The sequence below is a fragment of the Poeciliopsis prolifica genome, unplaced genomic scaffold, assembly GCF_027474105.1.
Source record: "Poeciliopsis prolifica strain line A6 unplaced genomic scaffold, Auburn_PproV2 SCAFFOLD024, whole genome shotgun sequence".
NCBI classification, from domain to species: Eukaryota; Metazoa; Chordata; class Actinopteri; order Cyprinodontiformes; family Poeciliidae; genus Poeciliopsis; species Poeciliopsis prolifica.
The window spans coordinates 4,330,208-4,355,893 of NW_026562399.1; the positions used below are offsets into that span (position 1 = coordinate 4,330,208).

Consider the following 25,686-nt stretch of genomic DNA (forward strand, 5'->3'; position numbering starts at 1 on the left):
CAAAAGCTGCAAACACAAACAGAGCGAACGCAGGTCCGCCGTCACTCAGCTCACCGTCTGCTTTTCAGAAACAAACTGAGACCAGTAAACATCACGTCATTTACCGGCTCCTCCGTTACACCCCGAAAAACTGAGAGGAGCTCAGAGCAGACGAAAGACAAGTCCTAAATCAAAAAAATATCTGTCACTACGGAGATTTTTCTGCAAAAAATGTCTCCATCATTCCTCCAAATAATCTAAATAAATGTAAAAAATAATTTACATTTCAATGCTCTTCTTCTGCCAAACAATTCAGAAAAACAAAATATATGGAGAATGCAATAATAAACAAGAAATAAGACAAAATCGTATTTTTATTTAAGTATAAAATCTTTCTATTTTGTCTGTTACAGCGAGATTAAAAAAAGATTCATTAATTAGTCCCTACAGCTTTTCACACAATTCACACCAAGTCAGCAGACTGCAAAGTTATCCTGTCACTAATCTGATAAATAAAGAAAATATTTCTGTTTCCAGTCAGCTTTGCTCTGATGTCATTGAAACAGGAAGAACTCAGTCGGCCATTTTAAATGCAAACTGAATGCATTTCTTCATTTTTAAAGAGCATCTGAGCACAAAGTCAGCATTTATACACAATATTGTTCGTTTTTCTGAACGTCGCCTCCTTGTTTCAAGTGCGGATCGATAAATCGGTAGAACATTACATGGACGTCCGGTGGCCATTTTCCGGAGTAGCAGGTAATTAATGTGTGCTGTAGCTGCAGCCAGGTCAACACCTGTTTTTAATATGTTTACATGCAAAAGGAAACAAGGTTACTGGGAGGAAGACAGGAAATTAAAGAATGAATGGACCCTGCAGCCGCTCATTATTCAGCTAAAAACAGCTTAACTCTGCGGCGCAAACCCTTGTTTTGTCATTCCAGTCCCATTAAACGCACACTGATTAAACATACAATCAGTCTGGGTTACAGTGCTCACGCCTAAACATTAGCAGCATTTGCAATAAAGGCACAATTTGTCATGTTGTCCAGCATGATGTGCATCAGACACAGACCCGTCGGCATGCAGTCACTTTTCAGCGCTTTGTTTGGTTTCGTGTCCGAGATTTGCACACACATTTCAATGTATATAAATAATTTCACATGCTCTTGTTTTACCTGCAAACACACAAAATCTGTTTTTGTTCAATATAATGCAAAACTTGTGATGGCAATCCCCCCAGCAGTGACATAAAAAGCCAGATTACAGTTTTGAGTTTGCACAAAGGAGGTTAAACGTAAATATTTGGAGACGTGTCATGTGGCGCTAGCGCTTCATGCTAGCTGGTAGCAGTAGGACGTTTCTTATCTCTCTGCGTTCCTTTGCCTTTATGGGTTTTCTCCAGAAGTCATGGCTGTCTCTACCAATAAAGAGTCGTCAGAACTCTTAGACGTGTCCCTTGCCCTGAATTTCCTCCTCCGTCTGTAGTCAATTCCTCCAAAGTCCTGCTAATGAGCTAATATTTGATTTGAAGCTAGCCTCTGGAGGGATATCAATGCAGGTTTGTATTCCCTTTGCTCAGAGTGTGAGTATTGAGTAAGTCTGTTAGAAAGCCATCAGCGCTGAGCGCCTGGCTCTGGGCGCCCTCCTTAATGCTGTCGCCATGGCGCTGGCCTGCTTTTTGAGGCTAAAAGACAGAGAACAGTTTGACATCATGAGCTCCTACTAATATTGTACATTTCCCTCTAAACTAGACAGGAGGAGAAACTAGGCCTTACATTTTCGACTTTAAATGAGAAACAGACATATTTTGATGTGGATGTTGATAAACTTGAAGTTCGCCTCAAGTTCTGAGTCTGAGAAAACAATTTTACTCAAAGGTGCACATGTGAAATTGAGCTGTAAGGTGTGTAGTTAGCTTTCCAAAAGGTTGGGTTTGGAAATATGGTCATCTTATTTGATCAGACGCCTGCAGGAACATTTTTCAGTTTCTCAGGGTGAGACGCAGAACTTTTGTTGTTTTTAGAGTATTATTGTGATACATGGCAACGCTGGCAGTGCTGCACCCGCGCTAACTAACTGCATCTGGAGCACCTAAAATAAAATAGTTATTTACATTGGGCTTTCTTTGGAATGAAAGAAAAGTCTATTTTTCTTTAACTATGTTTCTGCAGTACAAATAGCCCTAAAATATTATTAATGCACACAACACTTGTAGAAAAGAACAGCTTCTTTTTTACATCCATGTTTTTTCCATCATTGGAAAGCTTGAAATCCACGTTTCTGAGTATTGTTTATGGTTTTTGCCAGTCTCATTTACAAAACAGCTTCACCCTTCTCATTAGGATCAACAAAAGTGAGTTAAAAGACTCATATTTTCATTTCAGGTTCTATACAATAAGATGTTATATTATCAACATTTCAGGTTAGTTGAACTGTGAGTGTTTGTTAAATGGGTGAAGTGGTCCTCAGTCCGAAAAGGTTTGAGAAACTCTGCATTAGAGGAAATAAAAATGTTTTTTCTTGGCCATAGTTCAGGAGAGCAGAAGTTTTTCATCATGTAGATCCTCTAAGCCTGAACAAATGACGGATAGCACCAGTCAGCCGCTGCGGAGGATTTTCTAGACGCCCATGGAGGAGCTTGTTTCTAAGAAGCAGGGTGAGAGTCGGGGTTTTGGTGTTGGAGGTTCAATCAGCTTCTGGTCCTCTCATGTCTCCTCACCCTTAATGAAAGGGCATCTTGAGGGAAAATGTCAGTTGTTTAAGCCGACAGTTCGGTGCTCTGACTAATTTCCCATCTGGAGAGGTGAGCACGTCTGGAAAAGGATACGCTCTGCCAACGCGGCTGTCAGCAAACTGGTGAAAGTCGTGGGATAATTGAGCTGCACTCTGAGATCTAATAGTGGAGGAGGGACGCGGAGGCATAATGGCCACTTTGCTTGCAGGAACAGCAGTGAAGGACGCCACTTCAGTCTCTAATCCGACGGCCGAGCCGCTGCAGGAGGACGACGTTACAGACCATCAGTGGAGGAGACGGGATGGAGGCTGGTGGAGGGGCTGCGGTCGTCGGGTCGGGGGGTTTTGGTTGCCAGGTCAGGGGACAGACAGGGATCTGTTTAAACGGTTCTGAAATGGTTCAATGCCAATCTGAGAGGAAAAATGTCCAAAAAGATCAGTGAAGATATGGTCCATATGATTCAGAACCATCCAGTCATTCATCCAATCATACATTCATCCATCCATCTGTTTGTCCATCCAGTCAATTGTTCACCCATTTGTTCATTCTTTTATCCAACCATTTCTCCGTCCATCCAAACATGCATCCATGCATTCATCTGTCCATCCATTCATTTATTTGCCTATCATCTGTCAATACAACAACTGTTCATCCATCTACCAAAACACCCCTCCATTCATCCTTCCATTTGTCCAGCCGTCTGTCTATCCAACGGTTCGTCTGTCCATCCATCCGTTTAAGTGTGATGTTTGGTTATCACATGTGGTCATATGAGGTTTTCAGATTCTGGGACGTTTCTGTCCGTGTTGGGACAAACAAAGGACATAAAAATAAGAGACTGATATCTAATGAACCCAAAGGTTTAACTCCAGGAGGAGTTAAACAGAGTAGATTGGAAACCCTGCTGCTCGTCCCAGAACGCAGTAGTCCAGATCTAATGCGGTTTCCTCATTAAGACGGAGAAGTCATTAATGGCCCAGTTGGACCTTTTTACTTAAGATCCACTGGCGTTCGCTGAGCGTGTGCGTGCAGGTAGCCGCCTCGCTTTCTAACCTGGCAGTCAACCTGCCTTTGGGGCTCTCTTCAAATGAGCCACATATGCTGCATTAATTAGTTTGAGACTCACAACTGAGTGTGACAGGTGACAAACAGACCTTCCCCCCCAACCCCACCAAACCTCCAGCACCTCCACAAACCTTTTTCCTCGCCTTATAACTCGCCTCCTGCTGAAAGTCAAGTGAGCCTCTAAGGTTCCGTCTGGCTTTTCATGATGAAATAAACCGAGGAGTCCTGAAATAGACGCACCATCAACAGCTTTCATCAAGCAGCAGCTGCAGGGATTGAAAACTTCTCAACAGAGGATGTAAAAAACAGCCTTGGCTTTAAGTTTTAATTTGTGTTTTTGTTAATGGTGAATTTAGGAGATGAATTATTTTGGTTGGAGTCGTAAAGTTTTGAAGCTCCGGTAACTTTTCGGATTTTGCTTCGCAGCGTTTGTTATGGATGACATTTTGGTCTCAAAGCAAAACATTTCACACTCCGTGTGTCTGACCAGTGGTACAGAGATAAATAATCACTGAAAAATGTTACAGCTCTTTTTTTTTCTGAAGATTTTAAATCAACAAGCACAGTTTACATTATTTATGTTCCTAGTTTTGGGTATGTGGGCACTAATATGAAATATTATGAGCCATAATCAAACCTAAACATGTATAAATGAGCTGCTGTTGGTTAATTAATATTAATTAAAGTCACATAACAATGATGTTCAAACAGGTTCTGGAAAATGAGTTGCAGAGAAGATGATGGATGATATTAGAGAGGAAGCAGGAACAGAGGTATAAATAAAAATGAACATGAATGAACTTGATAGACGTCTGGTTCAGTGGACGGACAGACAGACGGACGTTTTATGTACCCTGAAGGAAGTTCAGCCGTCTTTTCAGTCACTTTAGCTGTAACCAGTAGAACCAGTTTAACTCCATTGTGTGGATTTGTTGCAGCAACTGGAGATGGTTTCCTCAATGAGTCAAGGTCAAAACAGATTCAGCTCATCACCTCCACCTTAATATCACCATAGTTTCCCCTGCTCCTCCCCCTGGATCCTCCAGATCCACATGCAGAATCCAGCAGATGGTTTTACCATTATGGACGTCATTACCAGACAATGTCTTCCAAATAACAGTTTTTGTCTGATAAACATTTTGAATATTATAGAACAAAGTGTGCGATTATGCGCTGTTATAGTGATGGCCTGTAATAATAAAGAGACCCTCATTAGGACATCCAGATGCTCGTTAATCGGTGCTGTCAGTCAACCATCTGCTGGCTGCAACAACACCTGCACCATAATGGCCGCTCGCGCCTTCTCCTTCAGCTGCTTCGTGTCACACAAGGTGAAAAATAACTGGCTTCTGCTGGTAACAGTAAGGCATGCGACCTTCATGTCATCTTTCAGTCGTCCTGAAACGTTTAGCCGCCAGAGCGTGGAGATAAATTCAGGAGCTCTGTGTTGTTAGATCAAGGATGTTATCCTTCGGTGTTTCCACGCACACATTTAAGTGTCATGTTTTCTTGTCTTTCCCATTTTAAATGGAGAGAATTGCGGATCTGTCAGACAGGGGTGTGCCAAAAGAGAGCGATTCAGTTCTCAGTCATTAACTTTCAAAATCGAGTTAAAATGTCCCAAAGCATACTGTCGACGAAGAGGAAGCTACGAAAATAAAAGAGAGAGGGATCCAAGCAACCCCGTCCTCTTTGAAGGCAAACATTCGGACTTATTTAGTCTTTTATCGATTCCCAGAAAGATCACGAGGATCTTTTGCACATCGATAGATTAGACCAGAAATCATAATGAATAATTGTTTTGACTCGAAAATCGATTAATATAACCGAGTAAAATATTGCCACCCCATGGTCTCTGTCACTGACGGTCACACTCAGGAGCTAATCCTAAAAAAGACGGTTATGTTGAAGCAGACAATCATTTTTGGTACATTTGTAATGTTACATTAAATAAACATAAAATAATTAACGTCTGTAGTTTTGACTCTTTAAACTGAGATTATTTCTCCAAAACCCAGACTGTTAACTTTATTCCTGTTCTTTCTACTGAATAAAAAAACAAAGATCTAAACACATTTAATGTTTGAATTTTTTACATTGAAATATTTCTTGTTTTCCCACAAAGACGACAGTTTTACAGTTTTCCTCAAAAGTTCCAATTATCCTTCATAGACTATTCTGTTCTTTTGTCCTGGAATGTGGGTCACATCCTAAAGTATTTCTATTTCAACCAGGTAAAAATTAGATCTGAGAGGAAATTGAAATTGATTATTAATATCCAGAGTAAAGCACCTTCTTCCACTCTTTCCTGTTCTAATTTAATCTCACCGTTGCAGCTGCTGGGATCCTTGAAATGCTTTGGCCGCTTGCTTTTTGGCAGGCGAAGCCGCCGTGGAGGTTTTCCAGGCTCATTGCTAAAATGTGCCAGGATGGAATTTATCAGTGAAAACATCACTAAAGTTTTTTCTTTCAGTGATATTCTGAGTCACTGTGGGGATCCTCTCCACCATCCATCCTCCACCATCCATCCTTTCTTTGCTTTGACTTCCAGTTTGAACTGAAGACCAACGCCAGGCTGGAAAAGTCTGATGTTCATTCATGGTTTTGACTGGTCATGAATGAAAAACCTTTAAATAATAATCTTTTATCCCAGTTGCATCTTAACTTTTAATTTAAGCTCATTTATATTGATATTTATCTAAAAACAAATAAGCAAGAGATGGTCACATAATAACTGAAACCCAACCGGTGTGTATGATATTTTTTTAATAATAAGACACATTTCTTTTTGTAAAGGCTCATTTGTCTAGAAAGTTTGTTTTTGTGGGGAGGTATGAATGTGTAATGGCAAAAAAGCAGCAAACTATGGTCTGCCTACAAACCTCTGTCTCACTTCAGTTGGAGTAAATTTTGAATGTCAAGCGGACCGGAAACCGCTTCTAAAGCTGGAAGCGGACGATGGCACAGGGCATTCTGGGTAAATACAACTAAAACAAGCGTATTAGCCTAGCGCTAGTAATCTTTTAGCAAATTATGCTGCTATAAGCTGACCCCAGCATTTTGTTGTTTCCATTTAGTGTCTTCTTCAGGGGTTTTTGTGTCGTTTCCCTCAGTGGTTCTTGGTGCAGCGCCCCCACAGGCCAGGAGGGGAACAGGTTGTTTGGTTGGTTTGACTCAGAGCAGAGAGAATGAGAACCACGGCAGCTGGACATGGAACAAATGATGAAGTTCTGGTTCCCCAAAAACAACACAATGCTAACATTTCGCTTTGGCACAGAAGTTTGTGTATTAATCCGTGAGCGGTTCATGGACGACCTTGACTGGCGAATGCACTGCTGTCTGTTTACTGTCGGTATGGAAATGCAGCCATTGTCTTGGCTTCCTCTCCAGGATTAGCTCCTCATTTCTGTTGGCACAGCTCCTTCACTCAGGGCTGCGTCTGCTGTTTTCACAGATCTACACAAAGCCCCCGATGTCATTTCACTGATACCATTCTGTCACACAACATCGGGCTACACAGAGTCTCTGTTGTTGTTATCAATGAGGCAGGGGCACTCCACTTTGGGAGTCTGTGTTTTGACTCCAGGACGGCTTATTTATCTCCTGGCCTTTTCTTTATGATTAAAACACGGCTAATAATTGTTTTGACCTTATTTGTGCTCGTCAGGTGATTGTTTATTCAGGGAAATGCAGCTGCACCAACCAGGGCAACGTCTCCAGCCGTCGACGGGGTGACTGGTGCAGCTCGGCGACAGCAGGGTGGGAGGAGAGAGTTGGGTAGATAATCACGCAAAGAATAGTCTGGAGGCTGGAGAGAAGCACCACTGGGCTGCTTCCTTTCTCTTTTTTTTTCCAAACTGTGTCCCCATTAACAGGACTGATGTGCATCTCTGCAACAAGCTGCAAACTCATTTGGCCCTGGGAGCCGTAGAGAGTCCTCTGTGTGTTAGGATAAGTCGCTCCAGAGACCACTAAAAGCCATTATTAGAAGGTGTTTATTGAGCTAGCCGTGGCCCAGATACAGCTTAATATCCTGAGAACAGTTATAGCCCATAATTATATTACATTTTGGATGAGGACTTGCCATGATTAGATAAATGATGAATGGCCCCGTCAGATAAAAAAAGGTGCAAGGTTTCCAAAGGAGGTAATGTACTGTTGGCTCGCCTTGGCTTGCTGGCTGGAACGCTTCCTCTTCTCTATATTGTTTGACACCAGAAGTGGAGTTCATTTCAAACACACAGGCTGATGTTACATATGAGGGAAATATGAGCAGGATTTTATTTACCCATGCAGCTCTCCACCTGCTGTAAATTAGATATTTAATCCTGAGTGTGTTTTAAAAGCTGGCTGAGATGTTGATGCCAGAAAATAGATTTTCTACCGATGACGCTCAACTTTCTGTGCATGTTTTATTTAAAACGCTAATTTCCAACTAAAGAGAAAGAAAACTGGATCGTGAAAAAGATGTAAAATGATAATGAAATGCAAATTCGGACTCCTTGGTTTTGTCTTATTTAGTTAAACAAAGTGTGTTTTCACACCTGGTAATATTCCACTTTTACTGTTGAATAATCTAGTCCATGTTTTATTTAGTCTGAGTAAGTAACTGCAAATGTTCAAATCGGTGAAAAAGACACCTGTTGTACGTCGCTTAAGTATTGTTTGCCAGCCAGTTTTCTTTACAAAGTTTGCATTAGAAAAAAGTACGAGGCCAAACCAGCCCAGGCATGCGATGTGTTAGCCTATTCAGAACTAGCGATAGCCTTTCAAAGGCTACTGCTAGCCTATCCAAAACTAACGCTAGTCTAATGCTAGCCTATCCAAAACTAACGCTAGTCTAATGCTAGCCTATCCAAAACTAATGCTAGCCTATCCAAAACTAACGCTAGTCTAATGCTAGCCTATCCAAAACTAACGCTAGTCTAATGCTAGCCTATCCAAAACTAACGCTAGTCTAATGCTAGACTATCCAAAACTAACGCTAGTCTAATGCTAGCCTATCCAAAACTAACGCTAGTCTAATGCTAGACTATCCAAAACTAATACTAGCTTTTCCAAAGCTAACGCTAAATTATCCAAAGCTAACGCAAGCCTGTTGAAGGTTAATGCAGGCCTATCAAAAGCTACTGCTAGCCTGTTCCGTGCTAACAACAAATCCAGTGTGAACAATAGCCCATCAGCACTATTGTATCCTTCCTGTTTTCTCCTTCTTTCTTTACTTTCTTTCCATTTTCCATCCTTCTTTTCTGCCTGCCGTCTTTTCTCTCCTCTTTTCTTCTTTTCTTCCTTTCGCTCGTCCTCCCTTCCATGAATCCGATAAACTACAGAACTGTTTGAAGATGTCAAAGTTCCCTGAATGAAGATGAGGTCGTTGTAAATCTCGTTTTGCAGTTCAGGATGATATTCAGAGCAGCATCTGTCCACCGCCACCGACAGGTCAGACTGGAAAATACTCCAGTTTTACTCCAGAAAGATCCATTCTACTTCTTCAAGCCAAGAGAAGATTTTCCCAGAAGTCTTCTGGATCAGCAGTATGTTTTTGTGTTTTTTTTTAGTAAATGTGAGTCAGGTCAGCTGTTCTGGTCTTGAAACTCTCCAATGGAAGAGATTTTCTCTCTGTCTTATTGTTGAATCATGATCTTTGACCTTAGTAGAGGCAGGTAGCTGTTTTTCTGGATGAGTCGCTGATGTGGATGTGGATGTCGATTTGCTGCGGGACCCAAAGCATCTAGAATGTTTCTTCTTCTTCTGCTCTTCTTCTGACACTTTTCCAGCTTGTCTCTCCATTTCTGCCTGATTGATGCAGAAATGTCACTTTATATCTTATTTTTTTTACTTTCTCCAGTTACTCTAATGTCTCAAAATAATGCATAACAAACACTAACCTGGCTGACGAAGCCATCTCTTGACTCACTGCTGGAGAAGAATAATTTACCTGTTTTTGTGATTTAAATGTGAACTTTTCCGTGTTTTTGCATGGCTTCAGAAGGGAAATGAAAAGCCCTTTTTCTGACATCATTCAGGGCGCTTAATAAACCTTCGACGGAGTCGTTCTGTATGGAAGCGGCGTAGCTCGCCACCCGAAAGGTGAAAGATTTCCCTGACATTTTTAAATAGGTTCAATGAATAGGTTCATTGGTGCTTTAATTACATTCAGTCTTTAACCAGCAGCGTTGCTGGCATTGGAAGTGGATCTTGACGAGACGTTGTGCGCTGGTGACACCCGCCCACATTGTGCTGCTGCATTCCTTATTGCCCCTCGATCTACAGGCACAGCGCCCACATCACCAATGCTTAATTAGCAGATTAGTAGATCCAATTAGAAGATCTTTCACGTCTCCGTCAACATGTTCCATGAAAATGAGAAACTCTCACACCTAGGTTTCTCTCCCTCTGAAATGGCCGCTCGCGATTGACAGCTGGATCCTCCGTTTGGGATAAACACATAATTAATATCAGTGTATAATACATCTGATACAATATTCAACATTCATTATCATATTTTTTGCCCTTTTTTGTCATTTTGTGGCCCTTGGATTAACTTTGTATGGCCTTCAAACACTTTTTTGGCTTTTTTTTAGCATGATATCGTCCATGGTGAGTTTATATCTTCTTAAACAGAAAATGTTAAGTGAAACAAAAATAATTTTTCTTTTATAAGCCTTTTTTTTGTCTTGTGATAAACTGTGTCACAAACATCCTGAGTTTGTACATTTGGCTTTTTTTTTTTTCCTTAAAATAACGTTTGGCAAAAAAAAAAAGAGTTAGGCCATTATTTTATGAAGATGACAATATGTAGAATATTCACTGAACTCACATCCACAACCGCACAGCATTCTGGGAGATGTAGGCAGGAGAAAGGCTTAAGCCGCTCAATCTCTTACAGCCCATTAAGCTAGGTTGGTGTCAACAGCTAACTCACTCGCTCTTTACTCAACAACCTGCTGAGTAACTTGTGCAGCAGCAGTTTCAGGTTTTGCCTTTGTGCTTCGTAACGGCTCAAAAATAAAAAGCAACGTGTAGTAAAAACTGTAGATAACACAGGAAAAGCCACTCCACTAGTTGTGCAGTATTTTAGACATTGAAAACAATAAAAAAAAACTTATCACTAATGTTTGATATCCACTGATATAAAATGCTTATATTGTGATTTGTTTTTCAGCCGTATCGTCCAACCTTAACTCAGCTTTTAGATTTCAAGCACATTTTGAGGTGAAGTTTGAAAATTAAAGAACAGAAAACTTTCTAGAGACTCTGCTGCGCTAAATGAAAGATGTGTCGATTAAAAAATGAGCAGGAAGTAGAGCAGGTATACGTCCCTGGCTGTTAAAGGACAGTACAGTAGCTGAGAGCCATGAAACATGAGCTACTGCCGGGGAAGTAATTATGACTATCTCTTACACAGTTTGTTTTTTCTCATAATGTCCTACATCTTCAGTTCACAACTTCCATTCTGAGGTTAATGTTATTTTTTTGCTGCTACATTAAGTCCTTTAATAACCCATTTGGTCTCATCAACACGATGCATCTTCACGGTGCTTTAACGAAGATCCTGCAAGTTTCCCGCTAATTACATTCCAGGCAAGATTTGTGACATGGTTTATAGCCAGCCTCAAACTATTTATTACAGCTCATCGGCATGAATGTCATATTAATTTAAGGCTTTTATTGACTCAGTTGAAAAGTTCTAATTTCACGGAGGAATAAGAACACAACATACAGCTGCGTACAAACATCTGTCAGCTTTACAGAGAATGGTGAAGAAAGAGAGGAAGAATCCAAGGAGCTGCCACTGTGTGGAGAAAAATCACCTGATGTTGTCAGAGGAAATTGCAATGTTAGCTCAAATAGCGGCCGGTTCCAACCAAAGTCTGCAACTGGGGCAGTTTCAGCGCCAAAATTAAGACTGTTGGGGCCCAGAGGACCATTTCCTTGTTACAGGATGCTACATGTGCTTCTAAGCTAGCTACTGATCTGACTAACGAGAAGCTGTTAACGGTAACTGAGGCAACTCACTAGCGTTAGCTTGGTGGAGGCTAATGACTAGCACACATAGGTTGGTCGCCCACAGGGTTGGCTTCTTCCTCTGCTGGCCATTAGCAAAGATGGTCTAGCTTTAGCTTTGGAGAGGCTAACAACTAGCATGCCTTGGCTGACTTGTACGGACTACATCAGAGAAAGCTTTTCACTAGAAGCTATATCCATTCTGAAGCTAGCTACTGATCTGATTAATGATTGGCCAAACATGGTAAATGAACGGCCGATGCTAGCAAATCAGAAGGAGGCTACTTACCAGCATTAGCTTTGAAAAGGCTAGTGAATAGGATGACTATTCAATAGCTGGTCTTTCACTGAATTGGCCACTTCCTGTGTTGTACATTAGCATGGACAGGCTAACATTAGCTTTGTAAAGACTGGTGTCTACCTACTATGGCTAGGTTGGTCACCATTCCTCTGCTGTCCAATAGCACAAATATTCTGGTAGCATCATGAGAACTAAACTCACATTTTTTTCTTTAAAGAAAACTTCATCAAGTAAAATTTTGACATAGTTTACAGTCATCCAACATGACACCAATCATAAACATACTGTATTAGAGTGGCCTAGTCAAAGTTCTAATTTAAATCTTGCTGGGATGGTGTGGAGCAACCTTAAATAGGATGTTTAGGGTCTGAAAACCTCCAATGTATCTGAAAGGACAAGGAGAGTGGGTCAAAACGATTAAGTTTAGGGGGGAGGTTCCATTTTAAAAATGCTTTTTGTATTTACTCAGACCTTTTTTTTTAAACATTGTGATGAAAACATCGCTGTGGAGGTCAATGCTGTTCTACTTGTCAAACTCAACAAAGCTTCACCTTATAGAGCTAATAGGTTATTTTGACTGCAGATTTTCTTTTTTTAGTGCCGGGCAAGTTCAATTAAACTGAGCAGGAATTCTTCTGACATCCAATTCACTTCTTGTCAGGCTGCGAGAGTTTGTGCTTTAACACACTTTCCTATTACGATGTTAATGTGGGCTCCAGGGGGGGCGGAGGGCTGCAGACGGGGTGCAGAGGACGGTTGTGATTGTCTGCATCAAAAGTTTCTGGTTTAAATTAATTTTAGTGGAGAAACAGAGTGAGATGAATTCAAAGTCGGCACAGCAAATAAAAGTTTATTCATCTGTTGTGGAGGTTTGTCCTGTAGGGGGCAGCAGGCACCTGACTTCCTCTCCGCTCCGTAAACAGCAGGATGAGAAATAATTGCAAAGTCGGTTGAAAAGGTGGTTATTTTTATTGAAATCGCACAGAAAAGCAGCGTCAGTCTGCTCTGGGGTCAGTTTGAAACGAGCCGCAGATCCCTGACAGTTCCTGGAAACGTCCCGGGAGCCAATTTATACACAGAAACTATCACTTAGGTCCAATTACTTTCATTAAGGGGAACACAGCCGCTGTTGTTTCATTATCTCACACGTGGAGGCGGATTTTAAACTGCATGGCTCTTTGTTTGAACCGTCAAAGGAAGGAAAATTTCAAAACCATTTATAGTTCCTGACTTTTTTTGAAAAATCATCTCAAACTGAACTCAAACTGTGAACTGCGGCAATTTGTGACCGTCAGTTATGAGAATAAGAAGAAAAAGGTCTTTCAATGTTTCGAGGAGCTGGTTTAGCGTTTTAAGATGCTTTCCTGCTGGAGTCAAAGAACCACACTAGTCACAACAAGATGAAATGTTCCAGATCACAGTTGGGCCTCCACCACTGAACCAAACCAACATGAAAACGTTGCTAGAAGCACAAATATCGATGAGCTGTTGGAGTAATTTGAGCTTCACCGCCATTTCACACGATTTTCTTTGCACTTTGCACAGGTCTGTCACAATAAATGCATTAATCGCATGATAACTTAAAACAGACTCAGTAGGTTTCATTTGCATCATTTATCGTTTCTGTCTTTCTGCCAAATACTGGATGATAAAAGTTTTCATTCTTTGGTCTGAATTTCAACAATTAGTGCTTCATAATTCATTTTATTTTTTGTGTCTAACGCTCTATCTGTTTATTTTGGATATTTAAAATATCTTCCAGTGATAAATGTTGAGTAGATCTTACAGTTTATTGATCATTGCATTATTATTATTCCATTACTATTACATTACTTGAAAATAGTCTCAAAACAACAGCCTTATACTTCTGGGACAATTTATCTTGTTATTGCTTGTTATTGTGACAGACCAAAACTTAAAATTTTAACATTTTAAGTTTGCATGATGATGACTCTGTGACTGATGAAAAAAAATGTTTTCAATAAACTGATTAATAAAATTAACAAAATAATCTAGTTTATATTGAGCGACAGTAATAACATTGATATATTAATAGGATGTGAATAAGTTGCCCGGTGACAGGTGACCCACAGCGCCGTGTCTCTGAGGTTGTCCAGTAAGAGGTGTCCATGTCTACATCACATTTCTCAGTCAGATCCGCAGCGGTTCGGAAGCTAATCGCCCTTCCCACCGTGTCGCAGGCGGTTTTACTGGTTCTGTTTCTCTCATGGACGTTTCTCTTCTCAGACTCTCGAGCTGGAGAAGGGGCACCGAGGACGGTGGACCACGCCGTCATCGGAGGCGTGGTGGCCGTGGTCGTCTTCGCCATGCTCTGCCTGCTCATCGTCTTGGGACGCTACTTTGCAAGACACAAAGGTAACAGACCAGCTCACACTCCGGGTCTTTCTTGCTAAAGGTTTATTTGTTTTTGTGGATGTGTAAATGTTTTAAACGACCCAGAGTTTATTTTCACTCTGCTTTCAACTGACTGCAGTCTTTCTTAGGTTTTCTTCAGAAAATTATTAGTCCACATGCCAGTGATGAGCGTCTACTTTGACATAGGCTCCCTTTTCATACTCAGACGATGAAAATGTTTCATCTCTCATCCAAAAGGCTTCTTCAGTTTTGAAGTACAGAAGTAAATAAGTAAACCTTTATTTATATGTAACCTTTCAAGTAGAGTCAGGATTTCAATATTTCATAATGAAATATGTATGGAGATTTTAATGCAGTAACATTTTTTTACCCATGTGTTTCTGGTGTACCCAAAAATCTACAAATGACGATGATGGAGAACAAAACCGCGTCTCTCGGCTTACTGAGAGTTAATTTCAGCTTCCAAAAGGATCTGATTGGACGCTGGAAGAGACTATTGTTATGTTTGAGTTGTGCTAAAAGGAGTTAGCCTGTCAGCAAAGCTGTGCAGGAATGAAATAACTTCTCACTGCTAAATATGTAGCAGCAGCAGCGCTGATGCTAATGCTAATGTCAGCATCCACAATCTGTGGTACCTTTGGTATTTTTCAAAGAATCAACCAGAAAAAGGAGAATTTGGGATTTGTTTGTTCTTTTATTGGACATATTGCTCCTTTTTAATCCCATAAAAAATAATAAAAGCTTGAAGGGTTCAAAGGTCGACTATTCCTCTTAAAATACTCAGAATGCTCAAATTTGTGAAACAGAGATGAATTAAGAATTTTATTTGAAGATATTTAACATTTTTAGAAGCTCATTTTTATACTCTGGAGCGCCATCTGCACCGTCACGAGGGAAAGTGCTTCAGTTTGTTTCTCTTATTACATCACTGGCTGGGTGTTTGCCAAATGATGGAGGAGCAGCCATTAGTGCTGCGGGTTACTGATGATGAGTAAAACTGCATTTTTCTAGCCATCCTGATGAATAACACGACATTCATCGCACGCCGCTCTCATGGCGGCTGGATAATTAAGGAATTTCACACGTTAATGTTTCCAACTCAGGAGGAAATGGGATTGCGTACATTAAACACTTCAGAGGGGAAATGGCATAAATGAGGCAATTAGAGATGCAGAAAAAATGTTTTTTATGTTATCATTCTGCTTGGGTCAGAGTTTCAGGTTACTTGGCATCAGCACATTATCAGTATGGCAGCTTTTCTCCAAAGCAAATGCTTCAGAAATGCTGGTCAGCCTGCCAAGTACTTCAACAGGTCACAACATTTCCAATGTTATTGGAAATTAAGAGCCAAGATAACCTAGTTTCAAGTTTTAATAGAACACAATCAACATAAGTCAATAATTTAATGCCAAGTGGCAAAACATTAGATTTAAGAAAGTCAGGCTGAACACATCGAGTCAGCCTGAGCAAGCATGTGGTGACAGTGGAAAGAAACAACACATTTTAACAGGAAGACTGCTACAACAAACTTTATTTATTTATTACATCTAGCTTAGAAGCAGGACAGCATTTTCCAGAAGAGGAACATCATCCTCAGAGCGAAGCATGGTGGTGGCAGTATGATGGTCTGGTGTTGAAGCATGGTGGTGGCAGTATGATGGTCTGGTGTTGAAACATGGTGGCAGTATGATGGTCTGTGGGTGGTGGCAGTATGATGGTCTGGTGTTGAAACATGGTGGTGGCAGTATGATGGTCTGTGGGTGGTGGCAGTATGATGGTCTGGTGTTGAAACATGGTGGTGGCAGTATGATGGTCTGGTGTTGAAACATGGTGGTGGCAGTATGATGGTCTGTTGTTTAAACATGGTGGTGGCAGTATGATGGTCTGGTGTTGAAACATGGTGGTGGCAGTATGATGGTCTGTTGTTGAAACATAGTGGTGGCAGTATGATGGTCTGGTGTTGAAACACGGTGGTGGCAGTATGATGGTCTGTTGTTGAAACATAGTGGTGGCAGTATGATGGTCTGGTGTTGAAACAGGGTGGTGGCAGTATGATGGTCTGGTGTTGAAACAGGGTGGTGGCAGTATGATGGTCTGTTGTTGAAACATAGTGGTGGCAGTATGATGGTCTGGTGTTGAAACAGGGTGGTGGCAGTATGATGGTCTGGATCACGTTGGTTCTGCAGCAGGACAATGATCCCAAGCACACCAGCAACTTCACCTCCACTCTTCGGTTGCCTAGCAACAACCTGTTGCGTAACTGGCGCAGCAGCAGTTCAAGGTTTCCCCACTGAGCTTCAAAATAAGATAAAAAGACAACATGGGGCAAAGATTGTGGATTAAACAGGAAGAGTCACACCATCAGGTTGGTAGTATTCAGATATTTAAAACTATAAACTAATCAGTTATTATACGTATTGATTGATATGAAACGGTTATATTGTGGTACATTTGCCATATCATCCAGCCATAGTTTAGTCTGGATTATAACGTTTCTTTACTCCTTATTTTGCCACTGAAACGTTTCTTCTTTGGTTTTGTTTAATTACTGCTGAAATGAGGCACTTGACCGGATTATTAAGTTTCAAGGGCGATCACTTCTTCACACAGTGCCAGGTTGTTTCTGAAAGCAGTTTTTTGTGTTTATTCGGGTTAGATTTGCGTAATGTTAACATTAGTTTGGTCGGAGTGCGACATTAAAGCAGAGCAGAAGAAAACCCTCCAGCAGGTCGGTGCTTGCTGCAGCAGCGCTGAGCACCTTGTTTCTGTCTGATCAAACAGTAATTTTTCTCGTTTGGCATTTTTCTCCCTCACTCAGCCTCGATATATTGTCATCATTACCGAACTCGTCCGCTGTGACAGGGTGTGAATAAATCTTGCAAATGAGGTTTGAAGTGGCCTTTTCTTTTGCCCAACTTGACAAGGTTAATTCGAACGTGCGATCCACACTCCTCTGCGTACTCAAGATCATTTCAAGGCCCTGATTTTCATGTGCCAATCCTGCAGCAAGCAAACCGGGGCAAAATGGAGAATCTGAGTGTGACTCTTTGCTGCTGCTGGTGCGTGTGTGTGTGCGTGTGTGTGGGTGTGTGTGGATGTGAGGATTTACATAATCAGGTGCTGTGAATGGAGGGTCACATTTTAATCTGTGGTGTCATCTAAAGCAGCAGCCTGTTAGCCGCGCCGTTCCTTAGCAAAAAGTAGCATACGCGAAGTTTGTTTTGATGAGTATATCGAGAATAGTGCGATCCATGTACTTGTAGTGTAGTAGAAAACGCACTAATTAAGTACTTGATTTTAAGTTAAGAACATGCGACGATCAGCAATAAATCAATACTTTTCATTTGCCTGGTTTTTCTTTCTACCAAATGATAAACATCTTCAGTTTGCTGTTTTGGTCTCAGCTGGCCTTTTTTGCTTTTTTTTTTTTTTTTGTTAAAGGACAATTTTGTTTACAGAAACTTCATAATTCATTTTAGTTTTTGTTTCTGTTGTTTTGCTTATTTATTTTGGATATTTAAGATATCTTCCAGCTCTGGTGTTAAATGTTCATTAGAGTTTAAAGTTTATTGAGCTTTGAGAATGTGTACTTGCATCATTCTCTGGGACAATATCAGCGTTTATTGCAACAATTTCTGGGACAATTTGCCATCCAGCAAAATGTGTTATCCTGTCAGGCCAACATGTGGCTGGTTTTGAGTTGTTGTTCAACGTTTTTTCTATGTTTTATTTGTATTTCTTGCTGCGGCGCAGTGCACTAAATTAATAATTCATACATCTCCAGGTCTCGCATCCAAGAATTGCATTTTTTTTGCGTTGCGAAATTTCTGGATGTAAACAATAAGATGCGGTGCGTCGACAGCTTATGAAAGGTAAACTACAAGCACAGTGCCTCATTTTTAGTATGAAATAATTTCTCACACTGGACGATGGGGCTGAAAAACGTATCACAACATGATCATCTATCAACAAGTATTGATTCGATTTTTTGTTCTGGCTCTCTGAAATGCTCTTCACTGTTTTAACTTCAGTTTTCACTTTTCACCATTATTTATTTCAAGCACAAAACTGAAACTGTGGCTGTTACTCAACAGGTTGTTGCTAGGCAACTGAACTTGGGAGGGTGTAGGGGGAGGCTTTGAAACTGCTTGTTACCCTGCAGGTTGTTGCTAGGCAACCACACAGTGAGAGTGAGTTGTTGCCACCAACCCAACTTCACTAGCATAGAGGTTGAGCAGCGAAAGGTTTCCTCTGCCTACGTCTCCCAGAAGGCCGTGCAGCTCTGTGCGGTTCTGTAAAATAATGTTGTCAAAACGTATTTTTGAAAAATAAACACCACCTTTCTATTGCTAAAAGGTGATTTAGGAAAAAATAAATAAATAAAACTTTGGTGACTATCTTGAATATTGATATGTATTATCAGTTGATCTTGTGTCTGTTGCAATATATATTATTACTGATTGATTGTGCAGCCCGAACTCGTTGTAGCTGTGGTGAATAAGTCACTGTTTGCTGTGGGGTAACTCTGTGCTCCGCTGCCCCTCCTCAGGTACCTACTTCACACACGAAGCCAAAGGTGCAGACGACGCGGCGGACGCAGACACAGCCATCATCAATGCAGAGGGCGGCCACACCAACTCGGACGAAAAGAAGGAGTATTACATCTAACCCGAACCGGGGGGAACCCCGCCCTCGCTCGGATGCCGTCGCCGGCACGCCGAGCCGCTTTCCCGGGGATGGGGCTGGGTTTGTTTTTTTTGACGGATTCGGATCGCTTTTTGGTGAAAGGGATGGAGGAGGGATTTTGAAGGAAAGGCCTGGTTTTACGCCGTCGTTTAGTCTAGTCTGCAGATGTAGATGGAATGTTATTTGTGTTTAAGATAAAAAAAGACAAAATATCAAAAAAATAAAATAAAATAAAAGCAAGTCCGGGGGTGGGGAGTGGGTGGGAGTGGGTGGGGGCGCCAGATGTTGCCAGAAATCACTGTAGAGAGCTTCACCATTTAACACCTCCCTAACTGCTGGTACGAAGTTTTATCTTTTAGTTCCACCATTTGCAGAAAATTCTGTGCCTTGTTCTGAATTATTTTGTTCTCTCCACACTCTACACCCGTACTGATTGTCATTTGCATAACCTCGTTGCTCTTCTTTCCCCGTTTTCATCTTTTCTTCCCCCAACACTTGTTATTATCAGCGTGCTGTCGGCTTTTGTATGAGGGTAAAATTACACAGCCACTTTATTCATTTCTCTAAATGTGTCTGCACACGCGCGCTCTTCTCCCCTCCTGCATAACAAATACTCTTTCAAGTATACTGTGATTTGTCTCAAGCCATTTCCTCTCTCTTTTCCCTCTGAGGTTCTGAAGACGTAATGCATGGAGCGCTTTGTGTGTCACTGTACGGACAGCCTAAACCAGACGCAGGTTTGTTTTTATTAAACTCCCCCACCAACAACACCTAAACGTACAGCCAGAAGCAAGGATGCAAAGGTTTATGGGTCATTTTGCCTCTTGTCCTATTTCTGTTACATCTGGAAACGAGCAAATTCGTACATTTGTACGTAAACCGATTGAATCTCATGCAAACTTTAATTTATTTGTATATAATGGTGTGTTAAACCATAATTTATTTATTTTTATTCTACAATTGATTCTGACCCTTAATTAAATCACTTAAGGTCACTTAAATAACATTAAGTGATTGTAGATGTTATTAACTACAGACTGTGTCTTCCACCTGATGGTCTGGTAGACTCGGTTCGATTTCAAACTGCTTTGAGTCAAACCAACCAAACCTTTTGAGCAACTTGTTCCCCTCCTTACCTGCGGGGGCGCTGCAACAAGAACCGCTGAAGGAAACGACATCAAAACGACACTGAGTGCAACTTTCTTCTTCATCGGATAGTGTGAAAATGCCACCGGATTTTAGCGGTTGGAGGATTTGTGTTTTATCTTTGCCATTTCTTTCGCTTAGGCTAAGATGTTTGTTTTGATTGTATCTGCCCAGAATGCCCTGCGCTGTAGTCCACTTCCTGCTTCTGGAGCGGTCTCTGGTCCACTTGGTGTTCACAATCAGAACCAAACCGGAGTTCACTTTTTTATCAAAAAGGTGACGGGGCAAAATGACCAGAACGTTTGCAAAAATAAACAGATTTTCACTGATCTCAGCCTGCTTTCTAAATTACACCCCTAGTTTTCTTCCATGTTGCTTAATGAAAATTTCCTCCTGTTTTTTTATGATTGAAATGCTTGCACATACCAGCGTTTCAGTTTGTTTGCATTTTCTCTCAATCTAAAGTGTTTTTTTTTTTCTTCCAAGTGGAGAAAATAAGAAATAAAATATCCTATTTCAAGGGAGATGCCTGGTTGTTGAAGTGCAGGATGCTCGTGTTGTGCAGTTACCGCAGTAGAAAGAACCGCCTTAACCAGCTTTAAACTGAAACATCTGTAAGTTTGAACTTCATTTGAGCTCTAGCGGGCGTTGGTCGGTGGGTTTCATTTATTCTCATAAACACTGGATGTAGATGAAACCAGAGGAATCACAAATCCTCCCAGAGTAACGCCCGAACGCCTTGGTTCTCATCTTAAGTTCTGACAAACGGAGAGGAAACCGAACGGCTCTGACGGTCACACCACTCGGGTTCTGCTTTCACCCGCCCGCTTTTTGAACGCTTCGATACTTCACACGTTTTTCTGCATGTCTGGATCCGCGCCAGGATCGTTTCGGTTCCGCTTTGGCACCACCGGCCAGAACCGAACCGGAGTCGCTTTGGAGTTACGCCAAAAGTTAACGTTTGCCTGTAAAGTAACTTCCCTCACATTTTCTGCTCCATGCCGTTAATCCGTTGTTTGCATCAGCTTGTCAACAACGCAGAGCGCCTGGTGGTTCTGTTGTGGTTCTTATGAGTTCACACAGCAAGCAACACGTTTAATGAGTCCAGGACAGATGTGGGAGGATGTGGGCGGAGGTAGCGGCTGGAGCAGGCTTCCTCTAGTGTGAATGTTTAGTGGTTTTCACTCCTCGTGTCACATAAAGCTTGTTTGCCATCATCTGCATCACTGTCATTTTAATTCTGGGTGTTTTTCCAGGGCAAAATGACTAAATGAACAAGTTAGAACAGGGCATTAAAAAGTATTTCATCATATTTTTTTTGTGCAAAAAATAATTCTTAGGTGATTTTAATGTCCTCAGTATGGCCTCTGTCACTTTAAATTAAGATGCTGCTGGCCACGCCCCCCCAAGTCAGTGTAAACTATACATCTTTGAAAAGCATTAGTAGAGCCTCCTGCATAACCAACAAGAACAAAGCAAATGGTTTCTGGATGGTAAGTCAACAACAACTGACCAAATATTCTGGAGCTCAGTTTTGGGTTGCTAGGTAACGGGCTGAGTTTCAGTGCTTGGGCTGTTGTTAGAAGCTGTAGAAACCTAAGAGGAAATACAAAAATGTGCAAAATCTGAATTTTGCAAAATGTGGCCCCTTTAAAATATCAACCACAAGTAATGGATTTTTTGGGAGGGGGGGGAATAACTTTTTTTTTTAGTTTGAGTTTAATTAATCCCACCGAATATTTTAGACCTTTATTCATAAAGAATCCTAAGACTAAAATTCGCTCCTAACATCATCATTTTAGAAAAACGCTCAACATTCTGAAAATGTTATCCTTTTTCTTAGAACTTTCCCTCGGTAAGCTTAAAGTTTTTCATGTAGCATCATAGGCATTAAGACCTAAGCTGACAAAATGTTAGAGGTAGTGATATGAATGGTGTAAGAAAGTTTTTGGCAGAGAAGATGGCAGAAAGGAGAAATATTCTCTGTAAAATGAAGAGGTCTCTGCCAGCAGCAGGCTCTGCTCCGACTGTTTGGCTTTCCATTACTTCCCTATTTTGTGGTAATTTCTTCACATGGCACTACTTATTTTGTAAGTAGTAAAATGATGTCACTTGACTGTAGAAGAAGAAAATTTAAAATAATCAACAGCTGAAAAGCTCTAAAACTGACTAAATCCCTCAATCGCCTCTATATAAAGTTGGCAGCTCAGACAATTTTTTTCTGATTGACTTTTTGTCAGACCTTCTGACTCACAGTTCGTCTGATAATCACTGATATAATTAATAAAATACAGTTTTAATCAGAACTAACTATTCAACTCTCTTAGCTCAAATGATGTTTCGGTGAAGTGGAGAAAAGATAATGACAACAAACAACAAAATATACAAGGAAAATGCTAATACAGCACCCAGATCAGCCATAAAATTAGCATTTAAGCTAGCATGAGCATTTTAGCTAACTTTATCTTCTCAACAAGTGTTTGCAAACTGAATAGGAAATGCTACTGTTGGCCAATATTGCATTATGTCATTTGATCTATTTATGATAAGCCCAACTCATTGAACGGAGTCAGTACATGTTAGTCAACATGCTAGGTTTAGCCCATATGCCTTGAACATTTACACAGCTAAGTTTAGCTTTTTAGCTAGTTTTGACCTAACACCTCTTGTCTTCTGCTGACTTTATCAATTATATTTTTCAGTTCACCGATATAAATACATATCAGTCCATCCCACTGAACGTTTTGGACTGAAAGTTACTTTTAGAGTCCCTGTTTGGGGAACTGAGTGTTGCTTGCGGTGTGTCCTCATATCTACCACTAGCTGTGACTTTGAAGCATCTCAGTGTGTTTTATAAATGTGAATCACATCAGCTGTGTGATAGCTTTAAAATATCATAGTCATGCATGAAAACAGCATTCAGGCTTTTTACGTTGAGGATTTGAAGATGAGGTTTATCTCAAAGGAACGGACTGAAATGCATTCTTTAACCTTTACCCCGTCTGTGCTAATGAAATGTTTGCAGCCCTAGAAAAGAACAGTTGGGTTAGCTGTAGCTGGGAGCTTCATTTTTTGGCTTTTTCACCGGACGTGTACATATTAGTTACACACATTTCGTGTACTCGATTTAATAAGTCGCGTATAAATCACCACAATGTTCACTCTGTATGCTGACGACACTGTTTTGTGTTTGTGTAAACCGGATGGGTGGGGGTTGGGCAACGGGGACTGATTAGATTAGATGTTTCACGGTCTGGTGTCTGAATAAAAAAAATGACAAATATCTGACTGGTTATTGTTGCTTTATGGATCACAGAGCAGATACCACTTCATCTGTTAGGCTGCAACTTTGTGATTTGTATTCTACAGTGAGCACTGTTTTTGCTTCCATGATCAATGGCAGCTTCCACTTAGATCCAGTTTTAAGACATAAAGTCGTCAATGCAGGAACTGACGGGGACGTTGCTTCTTCCTTAAGGCTGATTTGTTGATTTTGACTTTTTTGTACTCTAAAAACATGAACGATGCCATTTGTGTATGTCGAATTAATCAGAGATTGGAGTAAATGACACATAAGGTTTTGGTTTATTTTTCTGGATATTCCCTGTAAATTAAAACACGAAAAAGAAAAAAAGAACGCACATATGTTGTAACTGAGGTAGTTTCCTGCACATTGGATCCCTTTGATAATGTCCTGTCTCAGGTTCATGTGTTGCTGATCGATGTGACTGCATCTCAGGTAGAATGCAAAGATTAGGCCCCACCTGTCGACAACATAAAGGCGTGTACAAATGCGTTCATCAAGTCCGGAAGTGCAAACACATTCTTTTTAGGTCCAGAACTGGTGAGATGTTTTGCATATACAATATGTTGTACATGTTTTATGTATTTTTTCTCAATATTTGGTGCACTGTAAAAAAGAAAAAAAGTGTTAAGTATTGCTTTTCTTTGACATATCATACGTTTATTGGAATGAAGCAGGATCAGAAACGTGTCGTGGCTGTACTACTGTCACTTTGAACGCTCCACCGCCTTTTCAAACTCCTTTGATTCCCCAAAAAAAAAAAAAAAAAAGATTTGATTGTTCCACCCGGTTCTTGTTTCAGATTGTTCTTTTTGTCTCTCTGCTGTACTTGAGAAAAATTTAATGTGTATTAATGGAGAACAGGAGTTCCACATTCCCATACACATTTTGTATTGGTTCATAAATAGACATTTTTACAAAACAATGAAGAGTTCTTGTCTTAATAAAAGAGAAAAGATATTAATGTCCAAAATAATATGTGTTGGGGTTTTTTTTGTTTCAGAATCAAAAACGAGATACACAGATGATGCGGTGTTTGTGCACAGAGTTGAGCAGCTTTAATAAACTGCTAAATTGAACAAAGAATACAAATAAATGAAGGGATGGAATTTTAATTACATAGAATATAACACAATATCATTTTTTCCAAGCCAGAACCTTTATACTTGCGCGTTACTGATACGTTAGTGAATCTGACCCACAAGCGCCATTTAGCCTTTTTGCGTTTGTGGTTTTCCGTACCTGCTGTGGCTCATGCCGCTCCCCACAAGATGCTACCCTGGGCAGATGCCCATGTCGCCTGTTCATAATAGAACTTTAGTTTTTTCCTAAAAGTTAAATGCTACAACTTTAACATTTGCTACATTTAGTGAGGAATCAGGGAATCAGAGGAGCTAAAATATCACCATGTTGCTCTTCAAAAAGTTTCACCTCAAGTTTTAAACTTTCCTCCTTTTGCATACGGTTCTTAAAGTTTTTTCTTTTTTTTTTTTGAAGTTTCTAAAGCGTTCCTGCTCCTTAACCTTCCTTTAATCTGTTGGCTTTAATGATGAAAGGTGATGTGAAAGGCTTCTGCTCAGCATTCAGGCTTTGACTGGGCCGCCCTCCCACCAGGAGACCCGAGGCCCTGCACAGCACGGACCGGGGAGGGATGACGACAGCATCCGCACCTGAAGCCAAGCTCCGCTTTCAAACGCTGCCACGCGTCTGGGGTGGCGTCATTTTGTGGCGCAGTTTCACATTAATCTCATTTTGAAACGACCCGAATAGCTGATGCCTTCCGACTGAAGCTGAAAACTTATCACAGAATCTGTTTAACCACACTTTCATTCAAAATATCTGAAATTGGTTCATTACTAGACTTATTATGTTATACTTTCACTAGATAAAACACCAACTTGAAATATTTCTAGTTACATTCTGACTTTTATAAATTACACCAAGTTAAGGAGGCTTCAATTCAAGATGTCCACAGTGAATTACTAACATTTCAGGCTAATCATAATTTAACATATTTGATATTTTAAATGTGTTTTAGGTAATAGTTTAATAGATTACATTGCAGATGTCTTGAAAGCAAATAAT

The 25,686-nt window shown here is 40.6% G+C and overlaps 1 protein-coding gene across 5 annotated transcripts in view; it reads left to right on the forward strand.

The window, feature by feature from the left end:
* cadm1a (cell adhesion molecule 1a) overlaps nt 1–24,577 on the forward strand; it is a 357,748-nt gene extending 333,171 nt beyond the window's left edge. For all 5 annotated transcript variants that reach the window (XM_055046951.1, XM_055046953.1, XM_055046952.1 and 2 more), the window contains 2 exons: nt 14,337–14,465; nt 19,015–24,577. In XM_055046951.1, the coding sequence (XP_054902926.1) occupies nt 14,337–14,465; nt 19,015–19,133 (248 nt within the window). In that variant the 3' untranslated portion in view covers nt 19,134–24,577. The remainder of the gene's footprint in view (nt 1–14,336; nt 14,466–19,014) is intronic.
* The last annotated feature ends 1,109 nt before the right edge of the window (nt 24,578–25,686 follow it).